Source organism: Onychomys torridus, chromosome 13 (assembly GCF_903995425.1).
Source record: "Onychomys torridus chromosome 13, mOncTor1.1, whole genome shotgun sequence".
Classification (NCBI taxonomy): Eukaryota; Metazoa; Chordata; class Mammalia; order Rodentia; family Cricetidae; genus Onychomys; species Onychomys torridus.
In genome coordinates, this window is record NC_050455.1 from 59,865,751 (window position 1) to 59,887,071 (window position 21,321).

The window sequence follows — 21,321 nt, forward strand, 5'->3', positions numbered from 1 at the left end:
CACAAAGCTTAGTTCAGAGAATGTTAAAGATTGAGACGAAGGCAGTTAGGTACAGTATGCTCATCCTTGTGTGAATTTGAAGACAGATGGAATGATACAACAGAAAGAAACTGAAAAGTCAGTTCATCTTTTCTTAGGGTTTTCCTTTCCTACAATTGGTTTATTCAGCTCTAAAGTGGAGAATACGTAGCAATAGATTTTTCTGCTGGTTTTTATTCATGGCTAAATAAGATTAGGTAGAACATGGGATAGACAGTAAGTTCCTTTTAGTGAACATCAGATCTGAGAATGATGAGCATTCACCTTCTAATGGCAGATTTCCCTCCAGGCCCTGTTTTGGGCTGAGCTCTACTGTGAGCTCAGGAGTATGAGCACTTTTCAAGTTCAAGGCTGTTCCACATTTGTTTCCAGTTTCTGTGACTCTAAGGAATGCAGCCATGAAATGTATGCAACCTAAGACCACTAATATCAATGATTTTTATGTTTGTTTATCATTTTTTGTTTGTTTATTGTTTGTTTTTGTTTTTCCGAGATAGGATTTCTCAATGTATCCCTGGCTATCCTGGAATTCATCCTGTTTACCAAGGCTGGCCTTGAACTCAGAGATCTGCAATTCAAATCTAGGATTAAAGATGTGTGCCACCACTGCCTGACTTGTTTCCTTATCTTAATTGGACTTGAAATATTTCACTTCTGGCTGGGTGTGGTGGCACATACCTTTAGTGTCATCACTCAATAGGAAGTGGCAGGCAGATCTATGTGAGTTTATTGCCCAGCATTTTCTACATGTCAAGATCCAGCACAGCCAAGACTATGTAGTGGAAAGAACCTGCCCTATTTAACTTAGGACTATGTTTTACTTTTATGAAGAGTCATAATAGTGGTTGGTTGCAAGAATGATTGGTCATTTATTATTTATTTACAAATTCATTTACATTGTAGTCATTATTTTATCCAAGAGAAGCACAATATATAATTGAAATATTTATCCTCAATGTGTTTTGCACCACTCTCCAAGCATGATTCATGTAGCTTTACCTAGACACAAACACCATATATCATCTACTTAAAATATCATGACATTAATTTAAAAAAGTAGAAATAAATATTTTTTACAAGTATGTTGTATTTAACTATGTGCTTAGCAAATTTAACTATGTGCTTTGTTAGCTTCCCTGAATCAAACATCAAGATATACATTACATAAATGAATAACTGAGGCTTGCTGATAAGCCTGGCTCAAGAGCAACTGAGACCTTCTATTTCAAGGGAATAAAGCAGAGGCTGAGATAAGACCAAGACATCCAGTGCCCACCCCTGGCCCTTTATGCATGCACATACACAACAAACAAACAAATAAAAAATGTAAAATATCTCAGGTATAACTACACTGATAATACTTGCTGTTTTTCTACTCTCTGTCACTAGTTCACATATGCTTAAATTTATTGTCACAGTAAATAATGGATCACAAGGCTGTGGTGGTATTGTGTTCCCAGAAATATTGTGTTCCCCGAAATAAACTTATCTGGGGTCAGAGAACAGGAAGGCCACAATATTAAACATGAGGATAGGCAGTGGTAGCACACACCTTTAATCCCAGCACTGGGAGGCAGAGCCAGGCAGGTCTGTGTGAGTTCAAGGCCACATTGGAAACAGCCAGGCATGGTGACTCACATCTTTAATCCCAGAAAGAGAGCCTTTAATCCCAGGGAGCAATGGCAGAGAACAGAAAGATATACAAGGCTTGAAAACCAGGCACTAGAGTTAGTTAAGCATTTGGCTGGTTAAGCATTCAGGCTTTTGAGCAACAGTTCAGTGGAGAGCCATTGGGATGAGGACACAGAAGTTTGCAGTCTGAGGAAACAAGACCAGCTGAGGAACTGGTGAGGTGAGGAAACTGTGGCTTGTTCTGCTTCTCTGATCTTCCAGCATTCACCCTAATAACTGGCCTCATGTTTGATTTTATTAATAAGTACCTGTTAAGATTCCTGCTCAACAATGCAACATAAGTAGTGATGTGAAAGCTTGGGAGAAATAAAAATGCTGTAGGATTTGTACAGTTTGAAAATGGAAATACTTTTAGGTTAAGGGTTTTTGTTGTGTTTTTTTTTTCTTTTTCTTTATAGAGTATGAAGCCTTTGACTATACATTATAGGATACCTTAGGGTTGGGTTCCAAATCTAAGTATAAATTTCATTCACAATTCATCTTGTGTATCATAACATTCCTTGAAGGCAAGTTTCTGTAATATTTTAATGTTCCTGAATGTTGACTCAGAACTTAAGACCACATGTAATATCTTCTTCTTGTTGTTTGGGACATAGCACCAGTATTCAAGCAATTTTCCACTTTTGAGAATTCTGTGTTTTGACATTCCGGATGTTCATTCTGAATTGCCTGATTATATTGTGTGAACAAGGCAAACTGGTATTAGTGTAGGAATAAACAAGTAGACCAGTGGAAAAGAATAAAGCACAGAAATAAACAAATCTTTATTTGGTCATCTAATTTTATATAGATACTTAATAATTCAATAAAGAATTGGACTCACTCTAATAAATGGTGCTAGTAAGACTGTTTATAAACATCTTGGTCCTTTATTTAGTCCATGTACAAAAATTAGTGAGGAGAGATTATGAAACCAACTGAAAGGACTATGTTACACACTACAGTAAGACAAAACTTTTGTCAATTCACAGGAAGAGAGAGCAAATAAAATAAAAAACAGCAACTCCAACTTCATAAAAGTTAGAAGCTTCTAATTATATCAAAAGATAACCTTGTCTTGTCTGAAAGCAAAGAAGAAAATATAGAAATTTCATTTCTTCTCGACTGGGTTAAGGATCTCATCACTTTATATGCTTTCATACTTTGTTCTCCCAAAAAGAAAATGAATGATTGAAAGATAAGGATCTGTGGGCCGGAGCAGCGACTTATTCTTTTTTTCTAGGAGTTCTTTCCCCTTGCAACTCTGCTCAGACAAAAGAAAAATAATCCCAGGTACCACATGTCATTCTAAGAGGTTTAAATTTTCATTAAAGCCAGACAGCAGACAGGATTCCAAGGAAATAATGTGAATCTCTGCCCATATCCAGCAGGGATAATCATTCTTTTAATTATAAGTTCCTGGGCCAAATTCAAAAAGACATGATGGGCAGGCATTAGGTAACTAAATAATAAATAGCAATTGCATTTCTTCCTTTGCATTTTAAAGGTTGAAACACTTGAGAACCTCTATTTGATATTCCCTCTACAATGTTCCCTCTGTGTCATGAAGTCATTTGAAATAATGTCATTTGATGCTGTGCACCCAATAACTTTAAATAACATCATTAGCATTAGAATAAAAAGAATGGAAATTGGCTATCTAGAGGGCATCCTTCCTCATTTGAAAAAGGTTTGTCAAACAAAAATTATGTGACTCTCCCTTTGTTACACATATTTGCCTTGTATAAATAAGAAATGAATGTATTAATAAGAAAGAAAAAAGGAAGGGAGGAACAGACTATTTGACTATCAAGAGCTTCAGCCTTAAATCAATCACCATGAAACAAATCATTGTGTCCTCTAGAGAATTAGCTGTTAAAGGCAAAACCAAGCCAATGAGTGTGTGTGTGTGTGTGTGTGTGTGTGTGTGTGTGTGTGTGTGTGTGTGTGTCTGGGTCTATGTGTGTGTGTGACATGCACAAGTGTGTTCACACATGTGTGTAGCTGTGATTTCTCTCTGCACAGAGAAGAAAAAGCAATAGTTTAAGGAGAGAGAAGGAGAATGACTGTAGATATGACTCAAGGTTGCTGAGAAATTTTATTTACATGCCTTTTTTATGTGGTCTTCAAAACCAGGGGCTGAGCTGTGTTTTTGCTTAAGTCCCTCTAAGTATATTACTCTAAACCATTGTTCTGGAGAGTAGTGGTTTGATATTATGTGCCTTTGATTTGTATAAAACATTTGGGCAGGACTTGGGCAGGACTTGTGTAATATTTGAGATTTCAAGAGGAATAAAAGTTGATGGGTAAGTACATTTTAACACTATAAAGATGGAAAAGAATCTACTTTTGTGTCTGTGGTGTGCTTTTGATTTGACAACTGAAAATATTCTCTATCAAGAGTGTTCATAATAAATATTCCGTCAGAGTTTTAATTGAGATCAAGTTTGGGTCAAGAGAAAACCAGTTAGTGAAAGAGGACAAAGATTATTCTCAACTCACTTTGCTGTGGATTTACCAGTTAATTGATGTTGAGACTTAAGGGATTCAGGTGCAATGGGAACTTGAAATAATTACTGAAATACCTCACTGTCATAAACTTTAAGGACACATGTATGAAGTGACTGGTGATGTGGTTTTAGTTGGGATGAAAATGACCTAGATCAGAAAACTCATATTATTTCATACTAGCTTTTTTTCTGTATGAGCAAAACATAAATTTTAATGTGAACGAGAATAAACACTTGGGTTATTTACATAAATGACATGGAGAAATATAGGTAAGGATAGAGATATTGGATTACTATCTGATTTAATATGAAAAAATTAAAATGTTAAAGCAATGGAAGGTCTTCTTTGGGGTCCTCTAGAGAATTTTCATTTCTTCTTGGTGTTTACCTCAGGTACTCATCCAGCTTGACTTCAAGCAAGGGAATATACAGGATTAATAAAAGATAAATGAGGATGTTCTTACAAAATAAATAAACAAAATGAAAATATCCTTGGAGATGCTGATACAATTAGTTACACAATCACTACAGAGTTCAATTTTAAAGAGAGGCTGAAATAAGAAAAACTGAAAAAAAGTGGAATGATTAGATTGAAAATATTTATGAAGATTTAGAATCAAAGTATTATGAAGGTAATATTTATAGATATGTCAGTTCTTGAGAGTGAAGATAGCAGAGATCTGGGGAAAAAGAAGGAACGTAAGGATTTTACTGCAACTCTTTTCAAGACAATGTGCCTGTGACAGAAGAAAACTGTACAGTGCATCAAGTAGCTCATCCAAAAGTTAGTAGCTTATCCATTGCCTGAAATATTAACCATCAACCAGTATTAGACTGGTATTGCATGAGTCCATAAGAGCTCCAGGGGACCATGAGAAGGTATGGCAATGGGCTATGTGACAATATGTCACAAAGTTCCATAGGGAGATGGTGAATGTATGGTAAAGCTTAGCATAAATATAGTAAAGGACTTGGAGCCTGTCAGAATCATTCTTGAACCTTTTAAGATTCTCGTAGAGTAAGATAATGTGTCCACTCACACCATCAATGCAATCGTAGGTTATGTGAATAATAACGAAGTATTTAAATGAGGAAGGAGCCCTTAGGGCCTGTCTAAGAGTCACATGAGATCTCTAAACTGTGCGGTGGAAGACGACATATCAAGAAAGGAGCTGACAAGCACACAAGAAATATTTGTGGAAGCTAAGAATTTTAACGTGTAGTAAAGCATTGACAGAAGGAAGCAGGGCTTGACATCGTCAAGTCACCAGAGATATGCCTTCCAGTTCACACAGTCTAATGTTATTTATAGCCCCTGGAGAAATCATTATGATAAAATTGCAGATGTTATAAAGGAATACATTTTGAGCATAAATTCTGAAAATTAGATATATATGACAAAAACAGCTGCTGTTTGTGAAAAAAATATTCTGTCTTCAGAGTAGTTCAAATAGGAGTCTGAAGACAGTAACATGAAGAAAAGGAAACATCAGATGTATGACCAGAGTATCAGAATTTTTGATTATTTTGGCAGATATTTTATGTACCACTAAGGGTGAAGAAAAGGTTTGGTTCCAAGGTAAAATCTTAATTATTGTTTGTTTTAATTGCACGTGAGATAATGGAGATTCTAAACTGAGAAAAGTATAATGAGATAACTTCTTAATGTTAGTTAGATGATCCACCTAACATTTTGAGGTTTAAAGAGTTTCGTGCATTTATCATACATTTGAAAATTTAAGTCATTAATACACATTTAAGCATTATTGTGGGGAGGTGACTTAATAATCAGTCCATCAAATATAAAACATTGAACTGAAATACATCTATAGCCATTGATAAAAGCACATTACTCACACCTGCTGAATAAAAAACAAACAAACAAACAAAAAACCAATTTGAAGACACTGCCAGCCACAGCCATGAGAAGCAACATGTAAAGACACCAGTAAGCCACAAGCCACGTGGCAAAGTATAGATTAATAGAAATGGGCTAAATATAAGAGTAAGAGCTAGACAATGGTAGGCCTGAGCTAATGGCCAAGCAGTTTAAATAATATGAATGTCTGTGTGTTTATTTTATAAATGGGTTGTTGGACTAATAGGGCTTGGCAGGGACTGGAAAGAAGCTCTCCAACTACACCAATTCTCTGTAAATACAGGTCAAGGCTTGCTGATTAAGGGTGTGTGATAAAAAGAGGATGTGGTTTCTTATGTCTCTTCTTGCTTTATTGTCTATTTCACACACTCATATAGACATATATTTCTACATATATATGTAATTTTATGTTTTTACATAAAATTGCAATAATCCTAAACTTCCTTAATCATGTGATTATTATGACAAATACTGTTTTATGTAGTCACCTAAGGCTTCTCATTCACAACACAAGCAGTATATTGAGAACAGCACTCTAAGAATGGTATAGCAGCAAAAATGTTTATATAGTTTGAAGTAAATGTGATATGACAGCATGATAAATGCTTTTCCTTTTGGCTGGGGAGCATTGGCTCCCATGAATGTCAGCTTCTCACAAGACCAACATGCTACAGAATAAGGATGTTTTCTTCTTGGTAACATCTGACTTCTGTGTACATCACACAGTAAAGTTGTATCCTATCTTAAAGTTCTCGACATGCATGACCTTAAAAAAAAGGGAAACTACTCTAAATTTAAGAATTGGGCTCTAGAAAAATTGATGTAGAAATATGTATATTGAATATTATAACAAAGTCTAACTTTTCCATAACACAACAATTTGGATCTAAGACTGCATGATGTCTCAGACAAAAATATTTCTAGAACTCATTAAATCGTGAATGTAATGACATTTATATCTAGAAACCAGAAAGATGATTGACAATTACACCTTTTGTCTGGTCCTCTATATACCATCTTGATACACAGAAAATTGTTACTTTTAAGTGAAGATTCCCAAAGGAAACATTCCCTCTCTTTATATATCATCAAAAGCAATAAAGAGTACAGATTAGTCTATTTTGATTATATTACTACATTACATCTAGTTCATTTTAATTATCTAAATTTCAGGCTATTTCATTATAAAGTGTGCTATGGGATTCAATCATCTAATTGTTAATAATATGTACATAATAATGAATTGTTGAGCAAGTGAACAAATGAAATGAATGAATGAATGCATTTTCAAATGACAGGCAAGAGAGTACACATCATGCAAAATTATATAGCTTGGGTCACATAAGAAATAAACTTTATTCAGTACATAATGATAAGAAATTCAAATCATTTTATTTTTACAACTAAAATAATCTGTTGCTAATGAAATTATTCATACTCATTATGAAGATATTATTAAAGGCAGGCACTAGGCAATTCTTCTTCTTCACAGACAAACAAAATTATATGTTAGTGTTAAACATAAAGGTACAAGTTAGGAACAGTAGGCAGGGAAAACACCTATAAATTTATTTGCTGAAGTTAATGTGAAATGAATTTTATTATGTAAGAAGATGTGTTTATTTCACAGAAGTGCTTCCATTTACCAATCCCGAAAATTGAGTAGCTTTTTTTTTTTTTTTTCATTAAGACAAGGCAGCTTTGGGCAATACTGATGTATGTAGGTATCTTTGTGTGAATAATCATACTCATGTAAAGGTTATTGAGGAAAGATATCTCAGAAGATGAAACAAGGGAAAATTCTTTGTTTATGTTTCTCAATGCTAAGGATTTAGTTCAGGGATTTACACTTGGTAGACCAGAGACTACAATGGGTTGACATTCCCATCCCAAACATTCCTACTTTTATGCCACAAGTAGGATGAATGTACTCAGGATATGGAACTCAGCAGTCCTGTTCATTCCTTTCTCTTGATTTTCCTTTATAATTTTATGTTTGTAAATACAATTTAACCAGTACAGTTTTATTTTCTCTAAAAAAGAAGAAGGGGAAAAAAAACAAAAACTACAAGCCAGGGCTGGAGAAATGTCTCAGTGCTTTTAAGCACTGACTACTCTTCTGGGGGGACCTGGTTCAATTCCCAGCACCCACATGGCAGCTCACACCTGTCTGTAATTCCAGTTCCAGGGGATCCAACACCCTGACACAGACACATCTGCAGGCAAAACACTAATGCTCATAAAATTTTTTAAAAGCTACAAAAGACAAACAATATAATTATCTTGTGGTGTCTCAGAGTCTACCAAGAGAATGGAGAGAAAAACTAACAAATTGACAATCCTCACACTCCCCCTTAGGAGTAGTGTATGAAAAGTTATTAAAAACTTGATCTTCTAGGAGAAAAGCCCCAATTTGTTGCATTTGCTGAGTTGTGTGGTATAAAATGTACCACAAGGCCAATTTCAAGCTAATAGAACGATGTCACAAAAAAAAAAAAAATTGAACACTGCCATGCAGATATAATATAAATACCACTAAGAAAAGTGAAATTATTAAAATGTAATGATATTATGACAAAATGGTAGGTTTAACATATAAATTTGTTCAATGTCATTTCAATATGAATTTATGCAATTATTTTAAAAATATCTTTGCTTAAAGATGGGCTGTGTTTGAGAGGTTTCTAATAATTTAAGCCAGTTCTCAGGAACTATGATAGGATGATTACAATATAGTGTTTCCCTTATCCCAAGGAGACCAATGATTGCATTTTTGTCTTTGCATATTATACCTAGATGGGTTTTAACACATTAAAGATACACGAAAGCCATTGAGTTAATGAGATATAGAAGGACAGGCAGAACATCTACATCTATATTATTTGTGCTGCTATTTGAGAACACAAATTTCTTGGATGGGGAAGCTACTGAGTCATAAGTGTGTTTGTTGGTGCAGGAGAAAGGCATTTTTAACAAAGGTACTATTTTAAAAGATGTGTAGGTTGCTTGAATTCTGACAACTTCAGTTCTGGTCAGACCAATTCTGACTTTTTCAACCTGGGTCTCTCCTCTGCTAATTCAGCTGCTGTCAACTGAAACACCAAGACCTTCCAGGTGATGAATAGTTTAAGTGTTTAATAGTTTAACCTGCATCTGAGAATCAGGTTCACTAATCCATTTTTCATAAAACAAAACAACATTTTTTTACATTGAAGTTATGTGTAATGAAAAAGCACCCTGGCTTTTCTAAGAAATCAGCGGGGAACACAGAACTGCCTCCTTTACTACAGGAAATGACATCATTGATTTTGAATGATCATTGATCATTGCCTCAGTCCCAGGCATTGTCATTCATCACTTTTACACTAATGGCTACTGTCATGGAAGTGTAGCCATCAGTAATCTTTTAAGTTCCATATTAAACTGGTCAAGCTAAATAATGGTGACTGTTGTATGCATATTTGTTAAACAAAAATAAAATGAATACGCAAATCAATAGGCACATGAAATAATTAACCCAAGAGCATATCAGAAATGATCTTTTAATAATTCATTTCCTGTTCTCTGATAAAACTTTCAGACTAAGATAAAATTAGGCCGGGCGGTGGTGGCACACACCTTTAATCCCAGCACTCGGGAGGCACAGTCAGGTGGATCTCTGTGAGTTTGAGGGCAGCCTGGTCTACAGAGCAAGATGCAGGACAAGCACCAAAACAACACAGAGAAACCCTGTCTCAAAAAAAAAAAAAAAAAAGTAAAATTTGGAAATTTTAAAATAGAAATAGAACCTTTGATCCTGTAAGTGGCATCTTATTTGATCAATATATGCCTCAGAAGTTAGGGCAGGCACTCAAACAGCAGGACCCAGAAGGCAAGAGCTGATGCAAACACCATGGGTGAAGCTTGATTACTGGTTGGTTCCTTATGGCTTGCTCAGTCAGCTTTCTTATAGCACCCAGGAACACCCAACCCCAGGATGGCACCAACTACATTGATCTGGGCCCTTCCCTCATCAATCATCAATCAAGAATATGCATTACAGGCCAACATGGTGGGGGAGATTTCTCAATAGAGGTTCTACTTTCCAAAATTACTCTAGCTTGTATCAAGTTGACATAAAACTAGATAGCACAACAAGGTGAATTAAATGTGCATCTAAATGAAACTTAATATGGTACTTTAAAGTACAGAAAGAGAAAACCCAATTTATATTTTTAAAGATTCATGAGGCATTTATTTACACAGTAATCCCCATTGTGTGTGACCCTTCAACTTATCAATCTAAAAATAAAATAGAAAATATCGCTATGATGGCTACTGCCTCAGTGAAAATGCAAAATGGCCTGTCAGGTTGATTTGTCTGAAAGCTAAAAATGCTTAAATAGATGGAACTTGAATTTCAATATGAAAAGGGGAGGGTAAAAAAAGATAATGAGATTTGTTACTATTTTATCCCGGAAAAATATTTAAGTATTTGTAACAGATAAGATTAACTCTTTTTCATTGCTTTAATATTAGATATGTAATAGAATAATTGGTCCTCTGAAATAATGAATTATTAAATATTATATAACTTACCTACCTCTACAAAATTTTCAATGTATGTGAAAATTCCAATTGGAATCAGAAGAAGGTTTTAGAAAAAGTGTTTGGGAAAGACAATGATAATAGCCGATTCTGTCAATTTCATATGAGAAGTTTTCCAATAAAAAGAGTGACAGTTTAGACAACTTGGGGAAAAACTAATGAAAGCCATCAGGTTCTGGGTGGAAAAGCAGCATAGAAACAAAGTAAACCTATCATTATCTCTGCCTCAGATGATATTGAGAATATGGGTAGATTATTTGAAGCATAGATTCTTTATGTTTTGGTTTGTTTGGGTTTATGTTTTGAGACAGTGTACCACTCCATAGCTCTAAATGACCTGCAACTCATTATGAATGCTAGATTGAAATTCCTAAAATTATAATCCAGTCTGGCCTCAAAGTCATGAAAGTCATCTTTATACCTGCCTCCAAGTGCCATACTATGCTTTTTAAAGGAGATTAAAATCAGAGGACTTGAGGAAAAGAGATATAAAACTCAAGTTTGGCTACAAAGGAAGCTAAACCTTAGGTACTCTCATATTTAGACAGATATGCTATTAACTGACAATGTTTCTTCTAAAGTCGTCCAATTTGTGCAACCTTGGCTTAGTTTTGTCTATTATTTAAATTAATACTAGTTAATTGTAAAATATGTGCCTCACATCATGATTTGAATTTTCTCTGTGTTTAGCATCTATTTCCTCATGGTTCCAGAACGATGCTGCTAGATAATTAGAGGCTTTATTTGATTGCCAGCCAACCTTGCGGGCTAAGATAAGGGCTCATTTTTGTAATTCCAGTTTTTGCCTGAAACTTTTCAATAATAAATGCATTCTATAACCTTAGATTAAGAAAAAAATAATTACATTTGGAAATGCTCCAAATTTTCAAGTTAATTTACTAAAGTTTACTGAGGTATCAGCTTTGGTCTGCTGACAAATTGCAATTCTTCCAAGTTGTTGGTTTTTAGAGAGAAATACATAATTTTGAGATACAGAATCTTCCAAATAGGTTCAGTGTGGGGACAGTGGTAAGGTAGGTGTATTCATTACCTTTCTGTTGTTGATAACAAATTATCAGACATTAAATAGAGGTATTATACATTTTTATTACAGTTTCAGAGGGTTCAGTATGTCAATACTTTAGCAGAATATCATGGAGAATAGAACATGGGGGTGGAGGAGAGCTAAAATAGAGACCAGTGCAGGGTCCATCAAGAGATAACACACTCACAAGGTTCTACCCTGATTACCTACTATATCCATCTTGGGTCAACCTCTTGTTTATAGAACTATCAAAAATGGTGCCACCCTCTGAGGAAGGGATACTCAAATTAAGAGCAAGTGAGGGATGTTACATATCACAGTCCAAGCATCAGGAAGCTTCACTCTCCTTTCTTAGCACACTTGGATCTGACTCACCTTCTATTACCTACACCTTTGGGTCCCAAATACTTTCAGGATAGGTAAATTGGTCTCCTAGGAGCTGATCTAATGCTCAACTTCTGCCAGGGACTTAAATCCAAGGAGATCATAGAGCACTTGAAGGCAAGATTTATTTTGTTTTTTTCCTTATGTCTCCACCTCTTAGCATGAAACTCAATACCCAGATGTAGCATTGTAAAGTGGTCAACAGCCATAGCCTCAAATAATAGTCATTTCCCTGTGTGGTTCTGTGTATATAACAGTTTTTATAAGCTCCAACGTACTTTGGAAAGTAAGAGTAATTAAATAATTCATTGACCTTACCATTTTCTCACTATCTATCATCTTCCAGTACCCCTGTACCTAATTTTACTTTCCTAGACCATTTAAAGGCCATGATTATGATGGTTAGTCTTGATTGTTGGCTTGATGATTACAATGCAGAACCACCTGGGATGGGAATCTGAGTGAGGACTTGCCTAGATTACACAGACTATAACCCTGTCTGTGAAATATTTTGCTTAATTGAGTTAGTTGATGTAGGGAAACCCACTCTGAATGTCTGTCCTAAGTACTATTTCAGTGGCTGGGCTTTGCACTAAATGAAATGTAGAGCGCAAGCAAGCACTAGATTGTATGCTAACCCTCTATTCACTGCTCTTGTCTATGGACATAATGTGACTACATTTATTATATGTGTGTTTCTGTTCTCCCCCTCTATAACAGAATGTAACATGAAATTGTGAGCCCAATAAGCCCTTCCTCCTTTATGTTGCTGTGTGGGAATACTTTACTAGAGCATTAGGTAAAGAAACTAAGATGGCAAGCCTCCTTGTTTTCCAAACCTTTTAACACTCTTGACCTCTTTCCTGTCACAGTATCCAAAAGAATAAACACCAATTCTTTGCCCACACCATACCAGCAATTAAGTAGCCAGAAAGAAGAATAAATATAATTGTAGTGTTAATTTTCACATTAAATATGACTATAATCTTGAATGCTCAGTCAATATTGCCCAATAGTTACAGCCACATAGAAAAGGAAAATAAAGATTGATCACTAACTTTGGATAACCACTTACCCTCTTTTCCCACCTTCAAATACTCATTACTTTCTTGTGCAAGCCATTATAGTGTGATGGCAACCTTCCCTTGGACCGGTCATCTTCCTAGATTCAAAGGAACTAGTGTCTACACTCCTCTCTATTTTGCTTCACTTAGCAGGACTTAGCAATGTCTCTCTTGATTTACTAGGTTTGTGCCATCTTGTCAGCCAATAGGATTGCATACTACTTATATTTCATTTTATTTTCTCCATGGTTAATTTCCCCTCTACTATATTATTTCTAGAAATTGTAGTATGCCACAAGTTTGTAATCAAAACAAGCAAAATGATCAAAGCAATGAAAGTTCTTTCAAATGTTTTATTCCCTTTTAGTTATTATCCAAAATTTTCTCTCCACTTACAAGAAAAACAACCCCAAATCAACATTCACTGTTTGGTCTTTAAACACTATGTCCATTTTCAGCCCCTTTCCTTTTATTGTTGTTATTTATTTATGACCATCATCAGCTCAGGACAGGGTTAATAGTTCCCAACTTCTGTAAAACTTACCTACTATTAGCTACTGTAAGCCATCTCACCATTTTTACTCATAGTTTCTCATTCTAGATGACCAATCTCCACGTGTAACTTTTGTCAAATTTTGACTTCAGCGCGTTTTCACTTGGAGCTAGTTTTATTGGCAACACTCTACCCTGAGTATGCATAAAGCCATTTCCCACACTACTGATGTATTAGTCCCTCTGTCCCCTCTTTCTGCATCCTCAAAGCCACAGCCTAACACGTCAGTGTCCCTAATTTTTTCATGGAACTTCTTGCTCTCGTGTTAATTGTTCAACTGTTTATAATTCTATTTCCCTGTACCAAATATAAATAAACTCTAGTAAATAATGATGTTTGATGGCCTTTCTGAATAGCTTTTCCAGCAAAATAAAAGCTCAGAGTTGATACTCCAGTGATTTATTTCCTAAGCAGCAATTGACAGATTCTAAGGCATAAAGGAAGTGATAGTTGCATTGCAGAGCACATGGCCATCCACAGAACACCTGCCATGCTTCAGTGATTTCCACAGTTAGCTGCTCATTAAACATGAGTCAGTAAAGTTGATTCCAATTAGTCTTATTAGTGTGTTAAATCTCACAGATAAAATCCTTGCCTTTTTACAGTTTAAACACATTTAATACTACACCAGTAGGTGTTTTTATATAAGTGAACATTTTACAATTTCTAAAATCAAATCACAGAGCGCTTTCACCTACTGGTGGGATTGAACCTATTCATGTTCTCTAACTAATCAACCATTCCAACTATAAGGGCAACTTCCATGAACTAAATTAAAATCAGAGACCTTATCACTAGACCTAGGTTCATTTAATTTAAGCCTATTATTAAACCTCCCTCTTTTAAAAAATGTATGATGTGAAGGAAATCTCATTAAATCTCATGGAAAGGCTAAAGTCAGCTCTGACTGCAGAGCCAACAAGAAATGGGAACCTTAGAGATGTTTATGATGAAGTTTAAATTACAGGTGACAAGAGAATAAAACCAAAAACTCTAACAGGAGTGATTCTCTATTGTATTTTATTCTTTTTGTCAAAATCCCTTGTGTACATACTCTAATTCATTTATTAATGTATACATATTAAATAGCAAAGCACATATACAAATCTTGCAAAGGACAAAAATGTATCAATCTTACAGCCCCATATATAAATGTGTGTGTGTATATATGAAACGTGAATATGCCACAAAATCTTTTCCAAGTCCTGCTTGTACTAAACAAATGTTCACACTGACATTGAGATTTAACCATGCCTGAAAGTCATTAAAACTTATAGTAGATATCATAAGGAAATCTGTAGGAACTGTATAAAACCTCCTGGATTCTACTTCCCTCAGCAGCAATTGGCTACCTCTCATTCTTCATCTAGAGTGGGCCCATTTGTAATTTCTCCTGTACAAATTGTAGCATCAACAATTGTCATACTGGTTTTGTTTTGACAACTATATTGTTGAAATTTCATTAGTACATTTCCTCTGTCATACTTAGGAGACACTATCTAGTGAGGTATCCTGACCCTCTGGCTCTTAAAAAATCTTTCTGCTCCCTAGCCTATAATTTTCCCTAGCCTCAGGTATAAGGGTTGAATTGCAGATGAATCTGTAGATGTGAACAAACTCTTGCAATGGATATTGAACCTCTAGTGGTTAGCCCTGGACACATCGACATATATTCACATGCAAGAATGATTTATTTATGTGACACATTTATTAATTTAATTATTAAATTAAGGAAGAGATTATTAATTTGTAAGGGTGCATGAGAAGAAGATGAGAGTAGGAGAGGAAGTCAGTAGGGTATAAATTCTACAGATACACTGCTCATCAATGAACACCTTCAAAAATATTTTGCTCATTGTTGACAAAACTGTGGGGTAAGGGGAACACTCATCCATTCCTAGTAGAAGTGAAAATTTCTACAGCCACTATAGAAATAAGTATCGTGGTTCCTCAGGAAGATGACAATAGATTTGACTCAAGACCCCCCTATATAAGTCTTTAGGCATATATTGAAAGGATTCTACATCCTACTACAGAGTCACTTGCTCAGTTATATTCTTTGCTGCTCCAGCCATAATAGGCAGTAATTGGAAACAGCCTAGATATTCATCCGTAGATGAATGGATCAAGAAAATGTGATACACTTACACAAAGGAATATTATTTAGATGTTTAAAAAAATCCTAAAATTCTCAGGTAAATGGATAAAACTAGGAAAATCAAACAAACACAAACAAAATCAAACAAAACAAAACATCCTATGAGAAAGTAACACAGGCCCAAAATAACAAATATGATATGAATTCTTTTATGTGGATTTTAGCTTTTAAGCCTTTGTTAGGTGTGATACAACCTGAATTAACCACAGAGGTTAGGTATGGAATAAAGAACTAAGAGGGAGTGAAGAATCACCCAAGAAAGAGGAAATAGAATATATATAATTAAGGAGAAACTGGGAGCCTGGAATAGGAGGATTAAATGGAGTGAATGTATCATGAATCTTAAAAGGTCTCAAATGCAAAGGGTGGAGGATCCTGAGTTTGAGGCCAGCCTAGGAGGCTTCTAAGGGTAATCTGCAGCCAGGGCTGAGCCACAAACAGTGGCAGTGGGACCATGGAGGTAGTGGCTGCTGCTCCAAGTTGCTGGCTCCTTTTCATCATGTTGGTGACTGCGGTGATGCTGCTACCTGGAACTAAGAGTTTACTACTGCTTGTTCAGAGAACAATTTCCAGGACCATCATGTTACAAGAAAGCATCAACAAAGGTCAGTTTGGAGAAGTTTGGAGAGGGAGGCAAATGATGGAGAGAAGAAGTTGCTGTGAAGATATTCTCTTCTAGGGAAGAATGTGGTTCTGAGAGGCAAACATTTATCAGACTGTGATTGTTCCACACCACAGAGGAGGCACCAAAAAAAATTGTCTGCAGGTAATCATGATCATGCCTAACAGCAACTTTGAAATCTTCAAAAAGATGACGGGATCCCACAATGATATTTCCACATGGACTATGATAAAGCCATTAAGATGATTAACACCACAGAAAGATGGACTTTTGATTACAAACTTCTCAGGACAGTTTCAAGATGGCTAGCTGAGATTATCCAGATTCACAGACTCCTGAAGCAAGGACTTAAGAGAAGCCCTGCACTTTCCCATTATGCAGATACTGGACAAAAGATACAACTAATTCTCTCAGGACTTGACAATTAATCCAAAAATTTTCTTTTCAGGATTCATTAAAGATGTCTATGCCCCCCAAAAGCAGGAAGTAATTTTAAGAAAATGACATCCACATTTCCAAGAGGTGGGGAGAGTGTTTTATTGATCATTTAATGAGTTTTGGATATTGTCATTGTTTATGAGGTTGGTTACAACTTATTAATTGTTAATGATTAAAAAAAGCTAAACAAAGGAGATTAGATTCAGCATTCTTTTTTTAAAAAAGAAAAAGATGGATATGATAAGATAAAAGGTAAATTATTGAGTCTACTTTTTAAAAGGAACTACTTGTTTTAAACAGGATAAATAATAAAATTTTTTGTCTGAATTTGTCAAATGTTAACAGACTGGAGATTTTTTTTATGTATTAATGGAGGTTTTTTGTCTGAATCTGTCAAATGTTAATGGACTAGACATTGTTGATGTATTTATTGCTTGTATATATTATATAAAGTTATTGTACTTGTTGTATACAGTTTTCCTTATATTGTTTACAACTTTTTTATTCTTTTTTATTTTTATTAGAAAAAAAGGGGAAACGTGGTGATATTTTACTTGTGCTGAAATGTGATATTTTATTTGTATGTTAATAAATAAAGTTTGTCTGGAGATCAGATGTCATAGCCAGCCATAAACTGAAGTCAGGTGGTGGTGGCACATGCCCTTAATTTGATCACATGGCAGGCAGAGTCTCTGTGTATTCAAGTACATAGCCAAGCTGGTGAGTGACATAAGCCTTTAATCCCAGTACCAACCATAGAGATCTAGAGGTCTGTATAGACAGGCAATGACAAGAAAGTGAGGTGGCTGGGCTACGAGCCAATGAGAAGGCAGAACAGCAAGGCAATAAAGGTACATGTTAGACAGGAAAAGGTTCTCTTGGGAAGCTAAAACAACATGGTGAACTAAGGTTAGTTGGTGGGTATCACTGATTTCTACAGCTTTCACCCCTTTATTTGGCTCTGTGTTTCTTATTTAAGACTGTTTAGAAATTCATCTACAATGGAGAAGGTGAGAGAAAAAGGTTAGCGGAGGGAATATGAGGAAGGACAGGTAACACTGAGGGCCACTTCAGGGGTCATATGAAAAAACTAATACTGTAGAAGCTTCCAAAAATAGATATATATGTGAAAGAAATGTAAGTGAAATCACCAAAAAACAAAGGAGACAAAGCCCAAGTGAAAAACCTCAAGTGCCAGGAATGGGCTATATATAATTGGCAAAATGGGTCTGAGGAACTCCCAAACAACTAAGACTGTTGCCAAAACTATTGGTTTATATCCAGAACTAAAGGTAAGGCCCCATTGCTGAAGAAAACACCTATATATCTCATTGAACATGGAGAAATTGAGCTGGTACTACTTCTGCTCTGTCCCCCCACCCACCATTGATTAATGTTCATGATACTGGAATATCTGCTGTATGGCTTCTGGGGGAAAAAGATAAACACCAAGTCTGTTCCAAACCCTTTGTTCTACACTGGTAATCTGCCTGAATGAAACCCCACTGCACTGGTTGTGCGAGTAACCAACCACCACCTGATTGGACTTAAGACCCACTTCACGAGATGACATCCATCCTTGACACTACTCATGTGTCCAGGAACCTGAGAGTGGATACTTAGTCTACCTAGGAAAAAATCAAATACTACTGTTCTGCTAAAGGAACACAGAAATAAAATGACTCCTAAGGACATTTTGCTATACCCATAAACCAGTCTCTCTCACTCAGCCATCATCAGAAGAGCATTCTTCTGCAGGAGATGAGAACTAGTAGAAGTACTTACAGGTGAACAATGTATAGAAACTGAGAGACCTCAGAACACTCAGTCTTAAATGGGATGTCTTCATCAAACCACTCCCCTCAGAGCTCAAGGAGCTATTCACAACAGGAGACAGAAAGAGTATAAGATCCAGAGGAGATGGACAACACCAAGGAGACAGTGTATTCCAGACACAACAAGACTGATGGAAGAATTAACTCACAGAGACTGTGACATTATGCACAGGGCCTGCACAGATTCCAACCTGAATGGTTCCAAGCTCTGTGACAGGAAAGTAAACATGAACCCTATTCCCAGATAAGAAGTTATCTCCAACTGAGAGCTGCTTACAAATACACAAACCACACCTGTGGGGAGAGCTCATGCCCGGTAGTACATGACCAAAGTAAAACAAACTCAATTGTGTTTTTGCAGATTTTCTTTGTCACATCCTGTTTTGTTGGCACCTTTTTTTCCCCCACTGTTCTTTTGTTTACATATTATGGTTCCCAATTGTTTGTTTGTACAGGTTTTATTTTTGTGTGTGTGTTTCTCTCTGTGTGCACTTTGTACTTTTTCACTATTTTATTTGTTTGTTTACTTACTTCTGACTTGTTTGCTTTTTTATTTGCCTGTTTGTTTTCTAAAGACAGAGGAAAAGAAAGCATGGAGTAGGATGGTTGGTGAGGTGAGGTGGGAAGGATAGGGGAGGAGACGTGGGAGCAGAAACAGTGATCACAATATCGTGTATGAATTTGCAATTAAAATTTAAAATAAAAAGACTACTAAACTGAATATTTTCTTAACTTTGTCTGAATTGAAATGGAGCAATCAAAAACTAGTTTTATTCCTCTATTAGTAAATACAGATAAGAGAAATAGGCTTGCTTCATGTTAGAACTCTTAAGTACTCTAATACCTACTAAATCAAATGCTCTTGTAGAAAAAAACAGTTCCTTACTTAATGTATATTAGTCTGGTCAAAGAACATGTGTAACCAAATACCTGACTGTGTTGCTTCGTAACATTCCGTTATACAGGCCAACATTCTACTTGGCAGTATGGTGAGCAGAATATGTGTACAACCACTAATAAAGTAACATACATTGGCTGACTTACCCTTGAATTAACCACTTCCAGTGAGATGTTCTGTGGTGGAGCGCCTGGTACTGGAAGGAATCAAACAAGGTGTGAAGGTTAGTTACTGCCAAAGGCTTGAAAAACAAACTTCTAGCCCACTGACAAAAAGAGAAAGTATATTGTTTTTCAAATTTCATAAGGAAAATTTAGTAAGATAATGCCAGCAGGTGGCCTGTCTCAATTTTCCTAGAGTGAGGAGAAATAAACATTTGTTTATTTATGCCTCATGGGGTGGGTCAGTTAGTTATCCATCTATGCAGCCCTCAAAATTATTTTGCAAAAGAGCACCAGCTGTGGCAGCAAATACTGCCATCTAATTACAGCTCTGTGATAACCTTGCTGGCAGGACCTATGAAAACACAGGAGAGATTTTCTAGAGTGGCTTTTAAGGATTATCATACTGTGCTTTTCAGGATCTGCATGGTTTTATGGTGGAATATATCATTGTAATAGACACCTGGTTGCTTAATTCCTACAATGCAATCGTTATTGTTTCCTAGAGAATGAACAAAAGGAAATAAGTCCTCATTTTTTTTTTTTTTTTTTTAGCTATTTATAATAAAACTTGTATGTCATAGAAGCAAGCAGGTTCCCTGATAGTGTTTGGCTCATAGATTCTATTAACAAAAGACAGTTAATTTTTCTTTGGGAATTTTCAAGCTATTTTATTATTTTTCCAGTATTTAAAATTTCTTAAACATTTATGGTAAAAAGAATATATACAGTCCCATGTTGATAGTTATAATGAAGATGTACTGTATCCAGAGTGTAAGTCTCTTGCTGTGCAAGCAGTTTGAAGACAACCATTGACTGGATAGCTGTTATGTGTCCAGAAAGGTTCTACATGTCAGGGTTGAATTGCAAATAAATAAAGCACCTTACACACCGTAGGCTCAGAAACAGCATTCAATAACCTCTTAGCTTCGTTCATTTACTAAATGAATCATCCTTATTTTTTCTTGTGACACATTGGTGAGCGAGATACACTACTTGCACATTTTCACAACTCCCTGGGCCACTCTGTGGCCACGCTTCCTCTTCTTTCCATGTAAAGTGGATGGTATACTTAGTTTTTTACTTAATACAGCAACTGACTCTGGATTTAGTTATGCCTTATACTGGTTTTTGCCTGAAAATTATTCACCATCAGGGCATGCTGTATTCCTGGCTAATTTCTATCTTCTTGAAACTGACAATATTAATTGATATGTACTGAATCAGTGACTAAAGGAGAAATGAAGACCTACTTAAGGATTGGTTCCTAGATCTTTATTAGCATGATGGAAATTGCAATAATCTGTTTTGCTTTGATTTAAACTTCTTATGTTAGTGCTTGGTAGAGATTGTAGCCAATGTATTCTGTGATAAAATATGAAGCATGTGTTAATGAATTAAGTCACTAAGCAGTCTTTAATAACATTCCTTTATTTAGTGAACACCTCAGATGTTTCAGTTAATACTATGAATTTTA

At 35.7% G+C, this 21,321-nt stretch overlaps 1 protein-coding gene across 2 annotated transcripts in view; it reads right to left on the reverse strand.

Annotated features, from left to right (window-relative positions):
* Dcc (DCC netrin 1 receptor) overlaps positions 1–21,321 on the reverse strand; it is a 1,150,309-nt gene that overhangs the window by 278,863 nt on the left and 850,125 nt on the right. For both annotated transcript variants that reach the window (XM_036204806.1, XM_036204805.1), the window contains exon 12: positions 19,830–19,879. In XM_036204806.1, the coding sequence (XP_036060699.1) occupies positions 19,830–19,879 (50 nt within the window). The remainder of the gene's footprint in view (positions 1–19,829; positions 19,880–21,321) is intronic.